This window comes from Theropithecus gelada, chromosome 15 (assembly GCF_003255815.1).
Source record: "Theropithecus gelada isolate Dixy chromosome 15, Tgel_1.0, whole genome shotgun sequence".
Classification (NCBI taxonomy): Eukaryota; Metazoa; Chordata; class Mammalia; order Primates; family Cercopithecidae; genus Theropithecus; species Theropithecus gelada.
The window spans coordinates 40,543,325-40,566,977 of record NC_037683.1 but is presented as its reverse complement, the minus strand read 5'-3'; the positions used below and the strand labels follow the sequence as shown (position 1 = coordinate 40,566,977).

Below are 23,653 nucleotides of genomic sequence, written 5' to 3'. Positions count from 1 at the left end.
CCACTGTGCCTGGCCAGAGTTTTGCGGTTTTAATCTTTCACTACTAGTGGGTAATAAAAATAATCTTTTATTATTAGTGTAATTTTTGTGAATGAGTCAAGCTTCCCATTTTTCTATTATGTCAACTTTTTCTTCTTGACTTATACCTTTATATTAAGTGCATGGTCTCATATTTGCACTAAAGACATTTTTCCTAATGTGGCTTTGTTTTTGGTGGCTTTTCACACATTTCTTAATTTTATAAATCAAATTGATCAGTTTCTCAATGAGACTGAAAATTCCTTCTGGGGTGGGAGGCAATATAATAGAATGAAAAAGGCAGAGGACTTTCACAGAATTCAGTCCATGATGTTAGTACCTATGTCTGGGTATCACCTAGCAGGATGTGGTAGGAAGAGCACTGGACTGGGAGTCAGATCACTACGCCTCTCTGGGTCCCTACTTCCTCATCTGTAGAATGGAGATAAGAATGAAAACTCCCTCCGAGGCCTGTAAAAAAATAATTGAAGAGAATGCACATAAAGCGCTTTCATCAGGCCTTGTATATTAGAAAATCCTCTCTAAATTTCAGCTATTGTTAGGGGGAGAGGGCAATACAAACTTTTGTAAAACTATTTTCAACTCAGTTGTATGTGAGTCTATGGGAATGAGGTGGGGATGAGGAACCTAGAAATGTAACCATTCATCCAACATCTTTTGAGAACTGCATGGCTAGAGTCAAAACTTGGGTTCCCATCCTGGTCCTGCCCATTTCTTGGTATGCGACCTTGGACATGTCACCTTTACCTCTTCCGTGACTCAGTTTCTTCACCTAAAAACTATTATAGATATATGACAGACCACCTGCCCTCATTCCCAGCCTTGCTGCTGGGCGAACGACACGCTTCAAAAACGCTCACAAAGGGCAGCAAACAAGTCTATTACGGTGCTGCCTACCGCCGAGGGGTGGCCGCAACCCCGTCCCCCGCGCCCCTGCCCTGCCGCAGGAACAATAGCTCCCCTGGAGGTGGCGCCGGCCGCGGCCGGGGGCGGAGCCGTCGGCTCGGGAGCTGGGGGTGTGCGCGGGGCGGGGTCCCAGCCACCCCTCCCGCCGGCGGCTCCGTCACGCGCCCCTCACCGGGCGGGCCGGGGTCTTTGTGACGCGGTGGCAACGGCCACGGACACAAAGGGAAGGCGAGGAGGCGAGCGAGGGGCTGGGCCTGCCTCCGGCCCGCGACCCCCGCCCGCCGCGCTAGCGCCTGCTCGCTCCCCTCGCCGCGGTCTCCCTCACGCCCGCTCGCACCCTCGCGCGCACCCTCGCGCGCCCGCGACCCTCGCACGCGCCCGGACCCACCGACTCCGTCCCGAGCGCCGCGGGCCCGGGCCTGGCGGGTGCTGCGGGTGGGGCAGGGATGCTGAGGGGCTGCTCCACGGCTCAGCGGCGCGGCTGCTAGGAGGCGCCGAGGCAGCGGCGGGGCTCTGGGCGCGCGGCTGGATGCCCCCGGCCTGCGGCTCCCTGCGCTTCCCGCCGTCCAGGGGCGCCAGCCATGGGCGCCGCGGCCGCTGAGGCGCCGCTCCGGCTGCCTGCCGCGCCTCCCCTCGCCTTCTGCTGCTACACGTCGGTGCTTCTGCTCTTCGCCTTCTCTCTGCCCGGGAGCCGCGCGTCCAACCAGCCCCCGGGTGGTGGCGGCGGCGGCGGCGGCGGCGGGGACTGTCCCGGCGGCAAAGGCAAGAGCATCAACTGCTCAGGTAGGACCGGTCGGAGCCGGCCCTAGGTCTCCCCACCCCTCCGTTGCCGCCTCCCTCCTGATCCCCGCGGTCGGCCGGGCTGGGAAAGACCCCGTCGTGGGGGTCCCAGGGAGCTGGGCCCGAGGGTGAGCGAGGGCGGAGGGCAGGGCGCGAGCGTGCGGTGTGGCTTGGGGACCGGCGCTGGGGATGGGAGTGGCCGTGGGTGCGTCCGAGTGTGTCGAGTGGCTGGGCGAGGGCGGCCCGGCGTGTGGGGAGGCGGTGGGGCCGGGGCCGGCGAGGCTGAGCGGCCAGCAGGGGCTCCTGGTGTGGTCGTGGGTGTGCTCGCGGGAGCGCGTGTTTGTGTTGTGAAGGCTCAGGGGAGGGAGGGCAGCCCCAGGCAGGGATCTGTGTGTGTGCGGAGTGCGGTGGGTGGGAGACGGCGAGGGGCTGGGCGGGGTGAGGGCAGGGAAGTGACCATGTGCTGATGTGCTGGGGTGGTTCTTCCTTAAGGTACTGGGGTCTCGGGGGTGGGGGTCGTGTGGATAAAGGGAACGGGTTGCCTTGAGGACGCGGGTTGGCGATGCAGAGTGACCGTCTGTGTGTGTGTGTGTGTGTGTGTGCGCGCGCGCGCGCGCGGGTGTGTGTTCTTTGGGTTCTGAGATGGGATCTGGGGGCTTCGAGTGACCTCGGGTCTGTGGAGAAGAGCAGGGAAAGTCCCAGGGCCCGGGAAGTGACCCTGTGTTTTTGTGTGTTGTGTGTGTGTGAAACCTGGGGCTCAGTCACCCTGGGGTATGCATTGAAGAGGAGGGATGGGTGTCCTGTAGCGAACCCCATTTGTGTTTTTTCAAAGGGGAGGGGGCTTGGGAGTCATCACCCTACAAATCCTGTGTAGGGTTTGGGTGTAGAAAGAGGAAATTAGGTCTCAGGGAATGCCCTTGTGTAGCAAGGTGTAAACCTGGGTTATTAAAGTGGTGTGGAAAGAGAGAATTGGGTCCCAGGGAAGATGCCGTGCCTGTGTGTGTGTGTTTTGCGGGAGAGCCTGGATATTGGCAGCAGCGGGAGCAAGGGAGTGACCTCTCCCCTCTCTCCAAGGCCGATTGCCCCCACACAGCTGTTGGAAACAAAGAGCTTGCTGGGGCTTTAATGGATAACACTGGGGAGAGGGTCCCAGCAGTAAAGTTCCCTCTTCATTTCTAAAGGGGTCCCAGAGGCGCTCAAGGGTTATGGCCCTGGGGCAAAGACAGGCATTCAGGTCGCATTTTTTGAGGGGGGGATCTTCTTGGAGCTGGCCTAGCTGGTGATCATAAGCCACATCCTTGCTAACTTGCCCTTTTATCAATTCTGGTGCCTTCTCTTGTCTTCTTTAAACCAAGGCGGAGTAGGGGGAGGAAGGAGGAACATAAGGCCACTGGGAATCTGCCGGGCAACCTTTGTACCTTTGGGCTCTTGAAGGGGCATTATTTCTGGAAGAGTGAGGAAGAAGCAAGAGGAGCTCAGCGCAGATGCTTATGCTACCCTAAATGAAGCGAGCCTTTGGCCTGCTGTTTAGGTTTGAAGGCCTTACATCTTTTAATAATTTTCATATGGTAATGTTTTATGAGGGGAAGGGCAGTTTTGAGCACAGTAAACAATAGCATGTCCATTAAAAACATTTCCATCCGTGAAAAAACTTTTCCTTTATTTTTCTGATGTTGAACGGGATATGGGGTAATGCTTCATTACATAATCACACTTTAAGAATAAAAACCAGTTGTATATTAGAGTGCCTTTTTATGTAACAAATATTATCAATCTTGTAAGTGATCACACCATGTTAATATTTTTCCAGTAATGTGTCCCGGGTATTTGTTTTTGATAAGCTAATTTGTTCTTAGGAAAATATAATGTATGTTGATGGGATGTTTTTGTGTATGCTTTCTAACTTGCATAGTTCAAGTTTTAAGAAAGGAAATAAAAGAAATAGAGGGTTGGATACCCTTGAGGATGTGGGTTGGCGATGCAGAGCCACTGTGTGTGTGTGTGTGTGTTTTCTTTGGGTTCTGAGATGGAATGTAGGGGCTTGGAGTGACCTGGAGTATGGGCAGGGAAAGTCCCGGGGCCTGAGAAGTGAACCTGTGTTTTTGTGTGGTGTGTGTGAAGCCTGGGGCTCAGTCAGTCACCCTGGGGTACTATGCATTGAAGAGGAGGGGTGGGTGCCACGTGGTGTGGGAAAAAGGGGACTGATCTAGGGGTCATGGCCCTTGTTAAGCAGCTGTGTAATTTGGGGCAAGTTACTTAATTTCTCTTAGTTTCCTTTCTTTTTAAAAAAGAGACTTGGATTTAGTAATATCTGAGTGTTCTTTTAAGCATATTTATCACTGATATAAATGTCAATAAATTAAGCTGATCAAATAAAATGTTTCCTAGCAGTAAGATTTACTTGAATAAATGGGTCTAAAGCTAGAGTTTTAACTAAATGATACTTGTAGATTCTTGTAACTTTTTAGGATGAAGATTTGGGAACAATTCATATGGAAAAAAATTTTTTTTAGTTGCTAAATTTGAGAACCATAGTAATACAGTCTGGACACACACATCCATTAATGCAGCTCGAAATTGTGCATAGTTTTTTTTAGTAGCTTTTATTATCTAGGTATCCCCACACAAACTGAAGTTTGCTTAGTCAGTTTTTTTTTTTTTTTTTTGAGACAGAGTCTCACTCTGTCACCCAGGTTAGAGTGCAGTGGCGTGATCCTGGCCGACTGCAACCTCTGGCTCCTGGGTTCAAGTGATTCTCCTGCCTCAGCCTCCTGAGTAGCTGGGACTACAGGCGCACGCTCCACCACCACGCCCGGCTAATTTTTTTTGTATTTTTGGTAGGGATGGGGTTTCACCATGTTGACCAGGCTGATCTTGAACTCCTGACCTCAAGTGATCCACCCACCTCAGCCTCCCAGAGTGTTGGGATTACAGGTGTGAGCCAATGCGCCTGGCCTATTTCAGTTTTAAAACTAAATGCAGCCCTTGATTCCCTGTAGATATTCATTTTTGGTTTTGGACCATCATTTCAGCCTACTGTAACCTTTCTGGAGCTGATTCGGTCAGGTTGTGTGTGTTGGGTCACTGACAGGTTTTTTTCACTTGCAAACGTGAAGAGCAGTTCTATGGCTTCATTAAACTAATAGAAGTTGTCTAGATTGTGAAAAAGGGTGGAACCCTGCGACATACTACTGGAGACTTTCTACCAACTTGGTTGATGTTGTTACATTAGTCAACCAGATGTTCAACTAGCTATGCATCCTGTTAGTTGAATTTAACAGATTTTCGAGCTTCTGCTGTTCAGCATTTTCCCATTTTGTTCACTAGCCTATTATTTAAAAGACTCTTTCAGATTGTCTTGTTAGATTGTTATGTATATGTATCATCCTGTCATCCTCCCTTTTTCCATTTTAGTAATCCTGTTAAATAAAAAGCACATGTTGTATAGCCTGCCTTAATAAAGAGCTGATGGTGTCTTTCTTATTTTACTGATTCGAAAACTTATTTATCCATTTTGGAATTTTTCAGCAGTTACATGGCAGGTTTACCCATAGATGTTTTTCTGGATCTGCATTCTGCCTTTTTTTTTTTTTTTTTTTTTTGTTTTTGAGACGGAGTCTTGCTCTGTTGCCCAGGCTGGAGTGCAGTGTCATGATCTTGGCTCACTGTAACCTCTGCCTCCCAGGTTCAAGCAATTCTCCTGCCTCAGCCTCCTGAGTAGCTGGGACTACAGGCGCACGCCACCACGCCCAGCTAATTGTTTGTATTTTAGTAGAGACAGGGTTTCACTATGTTGCCCATTCTGGTCTTGAACTCCTGAGCTCAGGCAATCCGCCTACCTCGGCCTTCCAAGCTGCTAGGATTACATGGATGAGCCACTGCGCCCGGCCTGCATTTCCCCTTTTTTGAAATTTGAGGATGTGTTTATTTTTATTTATTTTATTTCTGGTCTTCTGGCACCTTGTCAAGGTAGCTTAGATAATTAGTGGTAGTTTTTAAGGCAGATGTAAAAGTTTTTTCAGTATCATGGAGTGTGAGTGGTTTGGATCAGAGAGCATATTCTTTTGAAGTAGCTCTGTATTCTGTTACTGTCCCCTATCCGTGCCACTTACCTTAGAAGTTGATTTCCTTTTATCAGATTTCTGACCTCCCTAGCTTGAAGATCATGTTCCTTGATGAAGATGAAGCATAGGGAATTGGCCCTGTCGTCTCTTGATATTGCATCTTCCCTAAGCAGTGAGCCTTTGGTTTATCTCTTCTTGTTCTCAAGACTTTTTTGTTTGTTTGTTTGAGACAGGGTCTTATTCCTGTTGCCCAGGCTGGCGTGTAGTGGCACAATCGTAGCTTACTGCAGGCCGCAACTTTTTGGGCTCAGGTGATTCTCAGCCTCCTGAGTAGTTGGGACTACAGGTGCATGCCAGCACACTTGGCTAATTTTTTGTATTTTTAGTAGAGACAGGGCTTCGCCATGATGCTCAGGCTGGAACAAGAGTTTTTTTGTTGTCATCTTGCCCCAGTTCTCCACTCATTCTGGACTTTAGACTTACTGTGATTAAAAGAAAAACTTTGATATTATATCTTTTTTATTTATGCTTTTTTAAAAAGCTAACTTACCAGAAAGTTCCTAGTTATCCAAAGAGAAAAAAAGCTTGGAAATACATGATATATGTGAAGAAAGATAAACTTGAATTCAGGAGACCAGGTAACCTTAGACTGACTTTTTTTGTTTTCCATTTGTAACATGAAGATGATGATAGTCCTTTTTGGCTCTAGGGTATTTGAGAAGAACAAATGAGGCTAACCATGTGGGGCATTTCTAGTTTAGGGAATATGGTTAAAGAGGTAGAAGAACATATTGAGAGATCAGTTAGTGGCATTTGGTGATAGATATAAGGTGGAGAATTTGAAATGGGTTTTAACTAGAAGTGGGTCCTCTGGATTGTTATACGGTGGTAGGAATGGTATTAATGGGTGATATAAATGGCAGATTACGAGACATGCCTTATTTATGTCAATTCAGGATTCTTAGGAATAAAAAGTGAGTTTTTCTGATTAATGGGGAATCTCAGGCAGGGCTTTTTTCTTCTAGATCCCTAGTGTGTAAAATGTGGATGGATAATAATTAATTTAGCAAACCTTGATTGAATACTGCATAGTGTAATCTAATATACTGGCTGTTAAGGGTAATATATGAGAAGGATTCCCTGCTTTCAAGGGCCTTATAATCTTACAGAGGTGGTTAGCCTTTTACAGATATATACAGTGGAAGTTTCTTTTTACCACATCTGGGCTTGCTTCCCCCCCCCACATTCCCCATCAATAAGCATTTATTGAGCACGAACAAGATAGGATTTTTTAAAAGGTGCACAGTTAAGTGGATTTGTATGGATTCACAAAATTTTACAACTGTCACCACTCTGTAATTCCAGAAAGTTTTCGTCATCCCAAAAAGCAACCCCATACCTATTAACAGTCATTCCACATTCCTCATGTCCCCTGTCCCTGGTTACTATTAATCTACTTTCTGTCTCTATGGATTTGCCTATTCTAGATATGCATGCAAATGGAGTCATATGAGGTGTGTTCTTTTGTGTCTGGCTTCTTTCCCTTAGCATAATGTTTTCAGTGTTCATCTATGTTGTAGTGTGTATCAGAACTTCATTCCTTTTTATGGCCAAATGATAGTCATTGTATGGATAAACCACATTTTGCATATCCATTTCTCTACTGATGGATATTTGAGTTGTTTTTACTTTTTGGCTGCTATGGATAATGCTGCTGTTGCATTCATGGACAAGTTTTTGTGTGGACACATGTTTTCAGTTCTGTTGTGTAATGTATCTAGGAGTGGAATTGCTTGGTCATATGGTAACTCTGTGTTTCACGTTTTGAGGAATTAGCAAATGGTTTTCCAAAGTGGCTGCACCATTTTATATTTCTACCAGCAATGTTTGAAGATTCTAATTTCTCCAGCATCTTCTCCAACACTTGCTATTGTCTGTCTGATTTTGGCTATCCTAGTGGGTGTGAAGTTCTGTATCAATGTCCTTTATATTTATATTTTGCTAATGACTATTGATATTAAGCATATTTTAATGAATATATTGGCTATCTGTATATCTTCTTTGGAGAAATATCTATTCAGATCCTTTGCTGGGCTTGATTTTGGCATCTTGGAGTAATCATTCCCTTAGTAAATCATACTAATCAATTCCCACAGCAGGCACACAGATGCTCAAATGCTAAGTTAGCTCTCGTCGTTTGTGTATCATTTGATTTTTCTGCTTACTAAGCAAGAGTCAGTTGTATTTGTTTTCAAACTTATTGATACGAGTGGTAATTATGAGTATAATTTAATAAATATTACTCAAATCAATAAAATAATGATTACAAAAAGCTGTTTTTACGGAATGCTTTGAAAAGACTTGATAAAGACAAGAAGCTGAAAGAATTGCCCTGAATGAATTAAATTATGGTCAAGACAACTGAAACAGAATGGAGAAACCCTGTAACTTTTGGAAGGATTTCGCAGAAAACATTGCAAGTATTTTTAAGCCCCTGTTCTACTTAAAGGAAAGGAAAACGGACATTGTAGTTCTAATGGATTATGGGTGTGATTTATCCAAGGAAGTGGGGAACTGCCATTGACAGACTTATACTCAAAAAAAAGGTCTTGGTGGTACATTGGGAAATGAATGTATAATTATGTATTTAAGACTAAAATGGCTAAAATAGGTATTATTTTAAATGGTTTCTGCCTTAACTGACTTTTTTGATTAATAGATCAATGATCACTCTTGTATATGGTTGAAAAGAGGATTTCCACTGTACAAGGTGCCCTAAGGAAGATACAGATACGGTGTCATGGGAATGAATAATTTCTGATTTGTAGTAATCAAAACTGGTTTCCTGGAGTAAGTGGCACTTGAGCTGGGCTGTATGGGGAGAGAACATCACCTGGAAACATCAGACACACTGTTGCCTGAGGCCTTTGCTGTTGATGTTCCTTTGACTTGGAATCTTCTTGTCCCAGTTCCTACAGGTGTTTGCTCTAATGTCACCTTCAGTGGTGCCTTAAATTACAGCCTTCTCCACCCTCCATCCACAATGTCTTTCTCACACCGTAACCTTCCTTCATGCTTTTCCTTGCTCCAGAACACCTTTTCCTGTGTGACATACTGTATATTTTACTTGTTTTCTGTCTGTATGTAGCTCTGTGAAGGCAGAGATTTTTGTCTGTTTTATTTACCGCTGTAGTGACGGTGCCCAGATTGGTGTCTGGTACAAAGTTAGATGCCCATTACATATTTATTAGTGGAATAGATTAATGGCTGAATGAACATAGAAGCTGAACATAGATGAATGAACATAGAATACCTCTTAAAAAGGGTATTCTAGGCTGAAGGAATAGCTTTAGGAAAGGCACAAAGGTGGAAAAGTGAAGGGAGTCTTTTCGAAATACTAAGTTGCGGGGATTAAGGCAGGAGATTATGCCACCACAGTAAGGTCTTCAAGGCCCATCTGCAGGTTTGGCATTTGGTTCAAAGACATCAAGAAGCTTTTAAAGGGTTTGAGTGACATTGTGGTTTTAGAAAGCAAAGTCTGAAATTGGTGAAGATGGAATGGAGAAGGGAGGAGACTGGGGGTACGATGAAAGATAACAGTAGAAATTGGAAGAATTGAGAGGACTTGTTTAACCTGCACAGGTTTTTTGTTTGTTTTAATTGTTGTTGTTTTTTGAGAGGGAGTCTAGCTCTGTTGCCAGGCTGGAGTGCGTTGGTGTGATCTCCATTCACTGCAACCTCCACCTCCCAGGTTCAAGCGATTCTCCTGCCTCAGCCTCCTGAGTCGTTGGGACCACAGGTGCGTGCCACCACACCCAGCTGATTTTTGTATTTTTAGTAGAGACAGGGTTTCACCATGTTGGCCAGGATGGTTTAGATCTCCTGACCTCGTGATCTGCCTGCCTCGGCCTCCCAAAGTGCTGGAATTATAGGCATGAGCCACTGCACCCAGCCTAGTCTGCACAGTTTCTTTAAAAAGTTACATTGGTTCTTAGCCATTAAAAATCTGGAGGTTTCACTTGACAGTCTATTTTTCTGCCTACTCTTCTTCCTTCTTCCTTCTTCCTCTTCCTCCTCTTCTTCTTCTTCGACAGAATCTTGCTCTGTTGCCCAGGCTGGAGTGTAATGGCTCGATCTTGGCTCACTGCAACCTCCACCTCCCATGTTCAAGCGATTCTCCTGCCTCAACCTGCAGAGTAGCTGGGATTACAGGTGCACACCACCACACCTGGCTAATTTTTGAATTTTTAGTAGAGATGGGTTTTCGCCATGTTGGCCAGGCTGGTCTTGAACTCCTGACCTCAAGTGATTTGCCCGCCTTGGCCTCCCAAAGTGCTGAGATTACAGGCATGAGCCATCACTTCTGGCCTGCATTCTCTTCTAAACTTGGAGGCACTGTCAACATTGGGCTTTTATTTCCACATTGCGAAGTCAGTCAGTGCTGTCTAGTGAGGCATGAGCTCTTTACTTTGCCCAGTTCTCAACCAGCCAGCCTCTTTTATTGATCTTTTTCTGCCTAAACTTCTGGATCTCCTCCTATAGATGGTGGAGTGAATTGTGATGCTCTTTGAGATGGAGAGCCTGTCTGGAGGAGAGTCAAAATTGGTATATATTCCCTCATTCCTATTAGTCATAATTACACGGTTGGATGGGAGACTGTATTTCTCCAGTGCCTAGTTCTTCTGGTCTGAACTCCTCTCCTGCCTGTACTCCTTGTAACTTCCACTGTATTGTTCTTCTTTTTAACTCTTTCCTTGAATCCATTTCCTCCTTCTTTGTATTTGAAACCTACTCTGCTATCTCTGATTATACCATTGTCCTTGAAACACTATCTGATGTTTTTATGTCTATTTTTTCTTTTATTAATTTTATCCCTTAAACTTTCCCTTTTCTGTCTTTCTAAATTCTTTAGGTGGATATAGATCATGATGTTTCTTTAACTCCATTGACATTTATGATAAAATTTCTCTCATCATTGTGAAACACATGAGTTTATATATGTTACAGATGTATTGTTTCATGATTTTGCATTATGGGCCAAGAATGTGTTATATGGAATCTCTGGGTTTTCATATTAAAACTAGGTGTGGCCAGGCGCGGCGGCTCGTGCCTGTAATCCCAGCACTTTGGGAGGCCGAGGTGGGTGGATCACCTGAGGTCAGGAGTTGGAGACCAGCCTGGCCAACATGACAAAAACCAGTCTCTACTAAAAATACAAAAATTAGCCGGACATGGTGGCGCATGTCTGTAATCCCAGCTACTCAGGATGCTGAGGCAGGAGAATCACAGGAACCTGGGAGGTGGAGGTTGTAGTCAGCCAAGATCACACCATTCCATTCCAGCCTGGGCAACAAGAGAGAAACAACGTCTCAGAAAACAAACAAACAAACAAGGTGTATCTTTGTATCCTAGTATGAAAACAAATTTTGTGAAAGACTTATATCCAGAAGAGTTATTTCCTTGACTTCTCAGTCTCCATGTTATATTAACTATTAGTTTTACTTAAGTTTATTTTTATATAATTTCAAACTTAGAAAAATGTAATAGTATACCCAGATTCCCCAATTCAGATTTTACCACATTTGCCTTAAATCTCTCTTTCTGTATCTATTTTTTCTCTATCATCTGTCTATCTGTCTTTTTTTTTTTTTTTTTTCCCCCTGAACTTGGCTCTGTCAAGTTGGCCCCTACCAAGGGGAGAGGGTTAATTTATGTTTTATATTAGTTCCATACTTTACATTTTTTGTTTTGTCATCTCCTCTTAATTAAATAGTAAAACTTCCGCTTATAATGATAGGTTTATTTTTCACAGTTTTTCAGTTTTTCTTATATTTTTGTTATTCTATGTAAGGCATATACATTGAACATTATCTTGTATCATAATTTGTTGTACTTTTTACCTTTGTATAGAGTAGATTTCAAGTATCTCCTAAAGTTATCATAGGACCCGACCTTTTCTGGATTTGTGTTTATATTTTAGTTTTTAAGTGTTGGGATTTGTCTCCCAATAGAGTTGTAGATCATTCTGCTTTCAGTTTCTTTCAACTCATTTACATTAAATTAAGTAATTGATATCTGTGCCCCTCCATCATCATCTTTTTTCTAAAGTGCACAATCCAGTGTTTTTGACTATAGTCACAAGGTTGTGGAACATTTTCATCTCCCTCAAAAGGAACTTTACCTTTTTTTTTTTTTTTTTTTTGAGACGGAGTCTCTCTCTGTTGCCCAGGCTGGAATGCAATGGCGTGATCTTGGCTCACTGCAACCTCTGCCTCCCGGGTTCAAGTGATTCTCCCTGCCTCAGCCTCTCGAGTAGCTGGGATTACAAGCGCCTGCCACCATGCCCAGCTAATTTTTTTATTTTTAGTAGAGACGGGGTTTTGCTATGTTGCCCAGGCTGGTCTTGAACTTCTGACCTCAGGTGATCTGCCTGCTTCAGCCTCCCAAAGTGTTGGGATTACAGGCGTGAACCACCGAGCCTGGTCAAGGAACTTTACATTCTTTAGCAGTCACTCCCCAATCCCCACCTCTCCTCATCCAGCCCTAGGCAACCACTGACCTACTATCTTTTTTTTTTTTTTTGAAACAGAGTCTCTGTTGTCCAGGCTGGAGTACAGTGATGCAATCTTGGCTCACTGCAACCTCCGTCTCCCCAGTTCAAGAGATTCTTGTGCCTCAGCATGAGATTCAGATGCCTGTCACCGTGCCTGGCTAATTTTGTATTTTTAGTAGAGACAAGATTTCACCATGTTGGCCAGGCCAAGTTCATCTCAAACTCCTGAGCTCAGGTGATCTGCCTGTCTCGGCCTCCCCAAATGTTGGGATTACAGGTGTAAGCCACCAACCTTGGCCAGGATTTACTATCTTTTGCTGTAGATTTGTCTATTCTGGATATTTCATATACATGGAATCATACAATATGACCTTTTATAATTGGCTTCTTTCACTTAGCATGATGTTTTTAAGGTTGATCCATGTTGTAGGATGTATCAGAATTTCATTCCTTTTTGTGACTGAATAATATTTCAATATATATTTGAATATATAATTCATAATAATACCACATTTTGTTTATCCATTTAACATCCATTCATCTCTTGATAGACATTTTTGTTTTTCCTTTTTGACTATTATGAATAATGCCACCATGGATATTCATGTACAAGCTTTTGTGTAAGCACGTGGTTTCATATCTCTTGGGTGTATATATTCCACCTAGGAGTGGAATTGCTAGGTCAAGTGGTAACTCTATGTTTAACATTTTGAAGATTTGCCAAACTGCTGTAAATGGTTGCAGCATTTTACGTTTTCATCAGCTGTGTGTGAACATTCCCTTTTCCACATCCTCACCAACCTTTGTTGTCTTTTTTGTTATAACTAACCATCTTCATTTAAGTTCCTATTTGTTATCCTTCATTTTCCCTATATATGTGGTTTCTTTAATGGAATTTAAATTCTCAGTTTCTTTTAAGCTGGATTGGGAGATAACTTCAACCCATTTATCCCCCTTCATTTTTTACATTGTTAGAAAGCTTGTTTTAACTTAACTATTTTCTTTATTCATATTATTATATTATTGGCTTCTTAGGAGCTTGGCATACTTCTCATGTACTTGGAAATTCTATGCTTAAATCTTAAAATTCTCTCCTTATATGCTTTTAGTTTATTAGGTAACTTAATTTATTATAAATCTTTTGCTACTATTCAAATTCATTTATTTTTAAAAAGTATCATTTATTTTCCATGGCTCAGTAGCTTTGTCATTTTTTTCAGAAGTCATTTAAGGTTCTAAAAGTTCTTAACATATTCTTGTACCTTTAAAAACTTTGGCAGGTTATTATATTTTCAACCACAGCTCAATTTCTCTCATTTTTGTGCAGATATTGAGTCTGTCTTTTCCATGGATTAAAAAAGGGAAAAGCCCACACCTTTTTTTCTTTGTTATAAAAGCAACATATAGTCTGTGTAGAAAATTTGAGAAATATGGAAAAATATGAGGAGGAAATCTGTGATAATTGCCATTCTCTTCTTTAATCTCAGTGTTTATGCTAAATTATTTCATTTTTCATCAGAAAGATTTTGAACTTTTTTTTTTTTTTTTTGTTTTTGAGACAGAGTTTCACTCTTTTTTCCCAGGCTGGAGTACAATGACGTGATCTCGGCTGACTGCAGCCTCTGCATCCTGGGTTCAAATGATTCTCCTGCCTCAGCCTCCTGAGTAGCTGGGATTACAGGCGCATGCCACCATGCCCAGCTAATTTTGTATTTTCAGTCGAGATGGGGTTTCACTATGTTGGCCAGGCTGGTCTTGAACCCCTGAGCTCAGGTGATCAGCCTGCCTCAGCCTCCCAAAGTGCTGGGATTACAGGCGTGAGCCACAGCGCCTGGCCTGAACTTTAAAAAAAATATTCATGTTGTTTTGCTTTGCATTTTCTGTTGATACTGGAGCCACTGTTGTTCAGAGGTCAGATCTCCTTTTGGAATATTTTATTTTTATTTTTTGAGACAGGGTGTCTCTCTGTTGTCAAGGCTGACGTGCAGTGGCATGATGCCTCACTGCAGTCTTGACCTCCCAGGCTCAATTGATCCTCCTACCTCAGCCTCCTGAGTAGCTGAGACCACAGTCGTGTACCACCACGTCCAGCTAATTTTTTAAAGTTATCTTTTGTAGTTATGGAGTCTCCCTATGTTGCCTAGGCTGGTCTTGAACTCCTGGGCTCACGTGATACTCCTGCCTCAGGCTCTCAAAGTATAGGCATGAGCCACTGTGCCTGGCTAGGGATTTTTAAGTTCAGTTTATTTTTGCCTTGTCAGCTTTCATTTAATATTGTTTTGCACGTGAAACTAAACTGCTGATACTGCTGTGTCAATTCTGTTGTTTATAGCCCAGTTGATGATTCTTTATTGTTCACAAGTCAGCTCAATCTTTTAGTGTCCTATATTTGTTTTCTATAGCTTTTTTCCTTCTCTTTATTTTATTATTTTTTTAAATTTAATTTTTATTTATTAGTATTTTTTGAGACAGGGTCTCACTCTGTCGCCCAGGTTGGAGTACAGTGGCACCTCTGCCTCCCGGGTTCAGGCAATTCTTGTGCTTCAGCCACCTGAGTAGCTGGAATTACAGGTGCCTGTCACCACATCTGGCTAATTTTCTTTTGTATTTTTAGTAGAGACAGGGTTTCACTATGTTTGCTAGACTGGTCTCGAATCCCTGGCCTCAGGTGATCCGCCTGCCTTGGTTTGCCACAGTGCTGGGATTACAGGCTTGAGCCACTGTGCCCAGCCTCCTTCTCTCTCTAAAGTGGTTTGAGGTGTTTTCTAGGTGGTACACTTGTGTTTACCATTGTTTACTTCAAGGTTATACCATAAGAACATCCAAATTCCCATTTATTTAGACCTAGTTTTTTTTAAAAAAATTATTCAGTGTTCTACAACAAAATTTGTCAGGGTTTCTGGTTATGGTAGTGTCTTTTTAAGTTTGTTTTTGGTGGTTTCAGCCAAAGAGTAACAGTCAGTCTTCTTCATAGTTTGCAGTGTTCTTTTGTAAGGATCTCTTATAACCATTGGAATCCTATAAGGGACTATTATACTCTTTTTTTTTTTTTTTAAATTCTGGGAAACTGGGATTCTCAGATTTAGCACTTGGCCAAGATCATATAGTTACTTTTACTTAATCAAATAAGTGGAACCCGAAGTGTGGAACTCTTTCTAATGCACCAGAATTTTGTGAAGTCTTTAAAAAATTCTCTTTTTAAAATCATTAATACCAGGTTTTTCAGTGCCAGTATGCAAGTTGTTGTATAGATTTTTGTCTTTGTGGGTGATTTTGCTGGGTTCTGGCTACCTCCTATTGTACTTAGTGTTGGAGACACTAAGGGATAGTGGTTAGAAATAGAACCAGAGGACAGGGTTCTTGTGTTTGGATTATTGATTTAAAAAATAGCTTAATGAAGGAAATGTATTGAATATACCTGCAAAATCTTATATATGTAAACAGGTATATGTTTCAAAATAATGGGAGTAAAACTGTGTGTATGGTTTTACAATGTGTGTGTGTGTTTTTCCACAATAGGTCTTGTTGTCTTTTCATATCACTACGTGTGTTTCTACCAATGTCTGTATAGTATTATGTCAATAATTTAATTCCCAAAAGATGGGCACTGAGGTTGTTTTCCACTTTGGTTTTACAGAAAATGCTGACTTTAACAATCTTGGACATGGGTTTTTGTATGTTTTTCTTTTATATCTGTTATAATTTCCTGGAAATGTTGGATAAAAGGATAAAGACAATTAAAATGGCAATACGTATGGACACATGAGAGGTCGTGCCACTGTGTACTTCCACAGTTTGTTTGAGTGCTTATTTTTCTACGCCTTCTCCAGAACTGGTGCTAATAAAAAACAATAGTGGCTTACACTTAATAGAGTACTTATGATGTGTATTATTATTTTGCTCTGAGTGCTTTCTATACCTTTAATCCTCCATCAGAATTTTGAGATAGGTACTGTTATTGTCCCCATTTTGTAGATGAAGAAATGGAGGCACAAGTGGTAAATTACTAAGCTCACACAACTGTGATAAGTGGTAGAGCTGGGTTGCTGAACAAGGTGGTCTGATGCCAGGGTGTGCCTCTTAAAAAGCATATTATAATGCCTGTTTTTAATTTTTTAATTTCGATTTTTCCAAAATTTAGCATGATTTATATGATTTAAAAATGTTTATTTTTTATTGAGATAATTTTCATAATGTAAAATTCAGCATGTTAAAGTATATAATTCAGTGGTTTTCGTACATTTACTGTATTGTACAAGGATCATCACTATCTACCATCTGATTATAGAATATTTCTATCACCCCAGAAAGTTTCTACCTTTTAACAGTCAGTCCCACTACTCCCCGCCCCCATCCCCTGGTAACCACATAGAGACTTTCTCTGTGGATTTATTTATTTTGGATGTTTCATATAAATAGAATAATACAACGTGTAGCCTTTTGCGCCTGACTTCTTTCTTTTAACATAATATTTTCTTTTCCTTTTTCTTTTTTTTGGAGACAAGATCTCTGTTCCCAGGCTGGAGTGTGGTGGTGCAATCACAGCTCACTGCAGCCTTGACCTCCGGCTCAAGTGATTCTCCTATCTCAGTCCCCCAGTAGCTGAGACTACAGGCATGCGCCACCACGCCCGGGGAATTTTTGCATGGGGCTTTCACCATGTTGCCCAGACTGATCTCGAACTCCTGGGCTGAAGCAATCTTCCTGCCTTGGCCTCCCAAAGTGTTGGGATTACAGGCACGAGGCACTGCACCCTGCCTGCATAATTTTCAAGGTTCTTATATACTGTAGCATGTAATTGCTTTATCTGATTTTAAAAATAATACAAATTTGTTGTAAAACTCAATTCAGAAAAATACAGAATAATGAAGAAGGTTTAAATTCTACCAAGAGATAACCGTGGTTCCTATTTTGGTGAGTGTACCTTCCAGATTTTTAAAATAGGCATTAAAAAAGTTTGTGTCACATACATTTTAAAAAGTCTGCCTTTAAATGTGTCATGTCAGGAAATATAGAGATTTTTCATCATTAATTTTAATAACTGCACCATAACAGATTCAGGTTATGGTTTGCCAAGCTAGTGTCAGAACCCCAGAGATCAGAAACATCCGTGAGGGAGAGAATGTCACAACCATGACATCTTTGGCTAGGACTGGCGAGGCCTGGAAAGACCCTGGGGGCCTTAAACACTCAACTTTGGACCCAGGCCTTTTCTTCCATCTGATCTTGCAGTAGTTGTTCTCCCTGTCACCTTGCCTGGAGAGTCCTGATACAGGCATTTAGAATTGAAGTAGGCAGCGGGGGAAGATTGCAGGAGTGGGGGTGGAGGATTGACAGGAGCAAAGTGTGGTTTAACAGGGTAGTTGGCAGTAGTACGCAAAATGGAATGAAAAATATCAGAGTCAGATGATTGTGTGGCATATGTGAAATTTCTTTCATTAAGTATAGCTTAGAGAAGTTTTAGCTATCTCTGTAGTTGATGCTTTTTAATATTAATGTAAACTGCTTTTGGTTTTGTATCATATAATATTAGGTAAAGTTTATTTTTCCTCCTCATATCTTTATACTAGAAGATAACTAATGTGATTAGTAAACAAGTTGAAGAGGATTTAATTTCTAATTCTTCTGATTTTCTTGGACTTGAAGTCAACAATTGCTAAATCTATTGCTTGATTTTATACCCTGAAATGTATTCTCAGTGATTTGTGTCATTAGAGGTGCCCCTTAGATTGGTTGGGAGTTGAAGTCATATCTGGGAAAAGAAAAAAAGTGAATCTTTGTTGTATAACTACTTGTTCTAGGCATGATTGCCTTTGCATACATTATCTAATCATTACAATATCAAGGGAAAGTATTATTCTAAAAGGAGGACTACCACGTGAACTTGGCCCTTCCTGATCTCGAAACTTACGCTTTGCGTGTGGTGTAGCAAACTGTCTCTGGGGTTGTCTTTGAAATCACATTGAGGTTTTCTTTTTTTTTTTTCCCCGTTAAATAATAACCAATATAGAAAATTGAAAAGGGGAGCAATCACTCATTGTTCAACTGCTGTAACAGGTTACTGTTACCGGTTTTGTTTATTCCTGGCTGGATTATCTTATATGTATGGGTGTGGGGGTGTGTGTGTGTGTGTGTGTGTGTGTGTGTGTGTGTGTGTGTGTTTGAAATGAGTTTCACTATATTGTCCTGGCTGATCTTCAACTCCTGGTCTTTCTGCTTCAGCCTCCAAAGTAGCTAGGACTAAAAGCCTGCATCACAGTTCCTGGCAGGTTTTTCATATAAAATCATAGTCTATGTGTATAGTTTTGTGGTCTGCATTTTCACTTTAACATTCATAAGCTTATTTCCGTATTATATAATATACATCTTTAAATAGCTTTATAATATTCCATAGTTGTACCATACTATTTCCTGGTGTGCAGTATTTTAAATATTTTAATATTTTAAATGTTTCTGCTATTTTCAGTATAGAGATCATGGAATTGTTTTGTAGGCAGGTGGGTACAGGTTCAAGAACAAACTGGGCTTGTTCTGGGAATGAAACCATCCAGCAGGGTCCTGTCAGATTGGATTGGTTTGCTTTTCTGAAAAAGGGCAGATTTCTCCAAATACTACTGACATCTAGACAGTCAGTATAAACTCATGAAAAAATTTTTTAAAGGACAAAGTGAAAAGTTTGAACATGTTCTGTGGGGAGTCAACACAGAATCCACTAGAGATAACTAAAGTTTTCTACATGTTAATAAGGCCTTAGGGAACATTAATTTATAGGACTTTCCCCAGCAATGCTCTGAAGACTGGAAATAGCACTAGCAAAAACAGATGACATGGCTTTAATATGGTTGGGAAAACTAGGTTTGAAGACTCGAAGTGGTGGGTGTGAATGTGAATACTGCCAGAGAATGAACAAAATGAGATGACACATGGGATGGTTGAAGGCAGAACATTTACTATACAGTAGGGATCCTTTTGTCTTGGTCCCACAATAATTTGGTAGTTATTTGGTTAATTGGGAAAGTTATTTAAAGTAGGGAGTCACAAAAATGATTCATAAATGCATGTAACGTTTTATTTTAACATATACATATTTATTAAATATTTTGAAAGAGGGCCCATACTTTTTCTTTGAGAATGGTTTCCTCTTTGCTCTGTATCCCAGGCTGGAGTGCAGTGGCACAGTCTCACTCACTGCTACCTCTGCCTCCCGGTCCCCAGTTCAAGCAATTCTCCTGCCTCAGCCTCCCGAGTAGCTGGGATTACAGGCACGTGCCACCGTGCCCAGCTAATTTTTGTATTTTTAGTAGAGACGGGGTTTCATCATGTTGGCCAGGCTGGTCTTGAACTCCTGACCTCGCGATCTACCCATCTCGGCCTCCCAAAGTGCTGGGATTACAGGCGTGAGCCACCGCGCCCGGCCTCCTCTTTCTTGAACAAACCACTTGTATAATGCATTGATTACAAATTGCAGTTTTAATCCCTTTAAAAAGGAAGCTAAAGACCTGTGGATGCAGAATTCTAAGTGCAACTGTAGGTTTTTTAAAAAAGTAGCTCACCTTATTCAAGTCTTTCAATTTAGTTTTCATAGAAGTAATTTATTTTCACTCATATGAAATGTTGAAATCACATAATTGTAGTAACAACTACATAGGCTGGGTAACTGACTCTTGAAGCACAAGAACAGCTACCCTGGTTGGAGCTAAAGTGCTCATGGATGTTCTAGAGAGGGTCTAGTAGCCTTGAGAATTCATTGTGCCATAGGCATTGTTCTGTAGGTTTTATAGAGAATGCTACACTTCGGTTAATCTGGAGAGTTGATTAAGTTGGAGATACGTTCTAAGAGTGTTATTGACACAGATTGGGCAATAGGAGAAGGAAAAAGGAGTGGGTAAATTAAAAGAGGTCAGAAAATTGAGGGGATAATGAAGACTGTTTGGTTACAAGGGGAGGCCAGAAGTATCAACTGTTCTAGAAAGGTCTTGAAAAGGATTGGAGGACTTAAGAAAAAAGCCATTGGATCTGAGGTTGCTTTGATTTTGAAGAAGAAGAGTTGCTATAGGAAGAAGGAGGAAGTGAGGCCTGCTGGAGGTTAAGGTGCTATTAAAGGAGGGGGATTTAACATAAACTTGGAATCAATATATTTAAGTCCCTCTATTGAAATGGAGAATAGCTGTGGCAGTGTGTTGAGATCTTTTGAGACTGCCGATTATTTGACTAGTTTTCCTTATAGTGATTGTGTCAGAGAATTAGATGAAAAGTCTTTGCTTTCCCTTTACTGTAGTTTTCAACTGGGGATAATTTTGCCCCTCGGGCCCCCCCCCCCCCCCCCCCCCCCGTCCCAAGACGTGATGAGACAATTTTGGTTGTCAGAGCTGGTGTGGTCCTACTGGCATCTAGTGGGCAGAGGTCAGGGCTGTTGCTAAACAACCTCCAGTGTACAGGATATTCCCTACAACAAAGAATTATCTGGTTCCAAATGTCACTGGTGCCTAGATTGAGAAACCCTGAATTCTATTGTAACATCTAATGAAGTTTATTTCCTTTTGGCTCTCCATGAGTGTTAGCTAACTCATAAGATCCCCAGAACTACCTTCTTTTTAGTGGAAGGGTGGTAGAAAAGTCGTATCATTCTGGAAGGCTGCTGGATCTCATTTTGAGTCAGAGCCTGAACCTAGTTGTTAATGCCAGAAGTTGGGAATTTGGGCAGCTCAGGTTCATAGAAAGCAGAGTTTCTGCCACTAGTGTGTATTGTTTCTGAGCTTTGAAATGTTAATGAAATTCTCGAGACAAGTTGTACATTTTGAGAATTGTGGGACAGATTTGCAACAAGAGCAAAATACTTTGTTTTGAGCAACTCTTATGAGTGTTTCTTTGTGTAAAACATTTCTCTTTGGAGAATTGATTTTTGAGGGCCTTAGTAATGGCTCATCCATTTTACTGAATTTTCATTTTGGTTTCAGGAAGGCAGGTGCATAATCATTCATAATCATTGACAGGTAGTAGAGTGTCCTCTTGATGCCTGGTACTGTACAGAATACTTGAAAAGAAGGAACATTCAGAAGATGATCCCAAAATAGATTCCTTCTGTATTGGGTTTAAGCTAAGGCAGTGATTCTGTTCTCAAATTTGTTAGGAATCAGCTGGGTGTGGTGGCTCAGGCCTGTAATCCTAGCACTTTGGGAGGCTGAGGTGGGCAGATGGCTTGAGCCCAAGAATTCAAGATCAGTCTGGGCAACGTGGTGGACCCCGTCTCTACAAAAAATACAAAAATTAGCTGGGCATGGCGGTGTACGCCTGTGGCCCCCAGCTACTCAGAAGGCTGAGGCCCAGCTACTTGGGAGACTGAGGTGGGAGAATCACTTGAGGCCAGGAGGCAGAGGTTGCAGTGAGCCATGTTCATACCACTGCACTCCAGCCTGGGAAGCAGAGTGAGACCTTGTCTTTTAAAAAAAAAAAAAAAAATTGTGAGGAGTCAGAACACCAGCAAGTCATGGGTCTCTTGATAAATTAATCTTATCATATGGTCTCTGATGTAGCACAAAAGTTTTTAAGACCATTGCTTAGAAATATTTATCTTATTAAATTTACACACAGTCATTCTATTGGGAATTATGTTTAACTGCATGTATCAGTGGTGTGACCAGTGGTGGCTTGTATGATAAGGGCTTTTTAAAAAATGTATTCATTTATATACATTATTTTCTGTAATGGTAAGTCTGGAAAGAGGAGATCCACAGGAGGTATGGTGATTTCATGATTCTTCCATCTTACTGTCTTGCTCCTGGTCTTTCTGCTGTGTCATCTTTTGGCTGCTGCAACTTTAGGCAACAGGTTTGCTCTCCAGTCAAGGGAAAAAAAAGAGGAAGAATGAAGGAGAAAGGGACAGTACCTACATATGAACACAGATTGAGGGAGGCCGAGAAATATATGTTATTTAGTTGGGTATCTTGTTTCCCTGAACAAAATTGGAGTTCTCTTACTAAGTAAGAAGGAGAGAATAGATCAAAGGTAGGCATTAGCAGTGACTGCCACAACTACAAAACAATTTAAAATGTCCATCCATGAGCTTGTGGCATTCATGACCTGACCTATGTTCTCATGAAACATTGTTGGAATATTTGTATTAGTATTCCTTACCTATTTGTTGAACATACTTTTACTGCTAGCCAGCAAAATATCTGAAATCATCTGATGTTAGTTGATAGCCAGCAACAAATCTGAAATAATCTGATATTGAAGGTTTAAGAAACATAAAGGAAAAAACCCCTTAAAAATGAGAACAGTTTTTTAATTGATTTTTTTTCCTTTGCAAATGAGAAAATTTCATATTTGATTTTAATGAAGGTACACTAGTCCAGGACACCAGTGTTCCTTTGAGGAACATGGTTTTGGAACCACTGATACTAATATTGTTTGTGTGTACTATGAAATTACTTTCTCTCTACTTTCACTTACATTGTTTTCCTACATAAAAACATTCTCTTTTCTGTCTTTTAGTATTACTCATATGTTTTGGGCAATTAGAACATTCTTTATTTAAAATATCTTCTCCAAATTCTTTATAATGATCCTATATTAGCTTTATTATGATAAAAAAGCCTTATTATTTTTTCAAGGTCAATACAAGTCTTCTTTTTTCTGACACTACACCCTATGCTTCAAATCCAGTTTTGTCCCCTACCTTTTGAACTCCTACAGCAGTCATAGACTGTATGACACATTTATCCCCTTAATTATAGACTGTATTGAATTCATCACTAATTCTTGCATATATTAGCAAGATCATTCCCTGTTACATTTTTTTCCTGTGTGTCCAAAATTCTTAGCATAGTATTAAGTACCTAGTAGATGCTTAGTAATTGCTTTCTGATGATAAACTAATCACATTTACGCATTAACACACATGAAACTAGCATGGATTTGATAGCAAGATAGGCATAAAATAAAATATGACTAATAACCAGAGTAATCAGAATTTCATGACTTTTACCCTTACCTATTAATAATATAGGACCTCTAGCTCCCTCATAAATGCCTCCCTCCAAGATTTATTCCAGGAGTCACCAAATTGTGTTTGATGTGTGCTGACTAATACATTCTGGTCACTGCTACATGACACCTGTCTTTTTCTTCCTGTGCTGTTTGCTACCTCTGCAGTTGCACATTGGTACCTCCTGTCAGATATCAGAGGTCTACCTCTTTGCCTGACACTACCATCTCCTTGGTCTTGTGCGGTCCTGCTAGATGCATTGCTGATATTCGGGGGCTGTTGATGTGTCCCAGCTCCTTTCTCGCCATGTATTATGTCTTGTCA

At 41.5% G+C, this 23,653-nt stretch overlaps 1 protein-coding gene across 1 annotated transcript in view; it reads left to right on the top strand.

Annotated features, from left to right (window-relative positions):
• The first annotated feature begins 1,090 nt into the window (after positions 1-1,090).
• Positions 1,091-23,653, top strand: part of TMEFF1 (transmembrane protein with EGF like and two follistatin like domains 1) — a 100,259-nt gene continuing 77,696 nt past the window's right edge. The window contains exon 1 of the mRNA XM_025359999.1: positions 1,091-1,728. Within this exon, the coding sequence (XP_025215784.1) occupies positions 1,527-1,728 (202 nt within the window). The 5' untranslated portion in view covers positions 1,091-1,526. The remainder of the gene's footprint in view (positions 1,729-23,653) is intronic.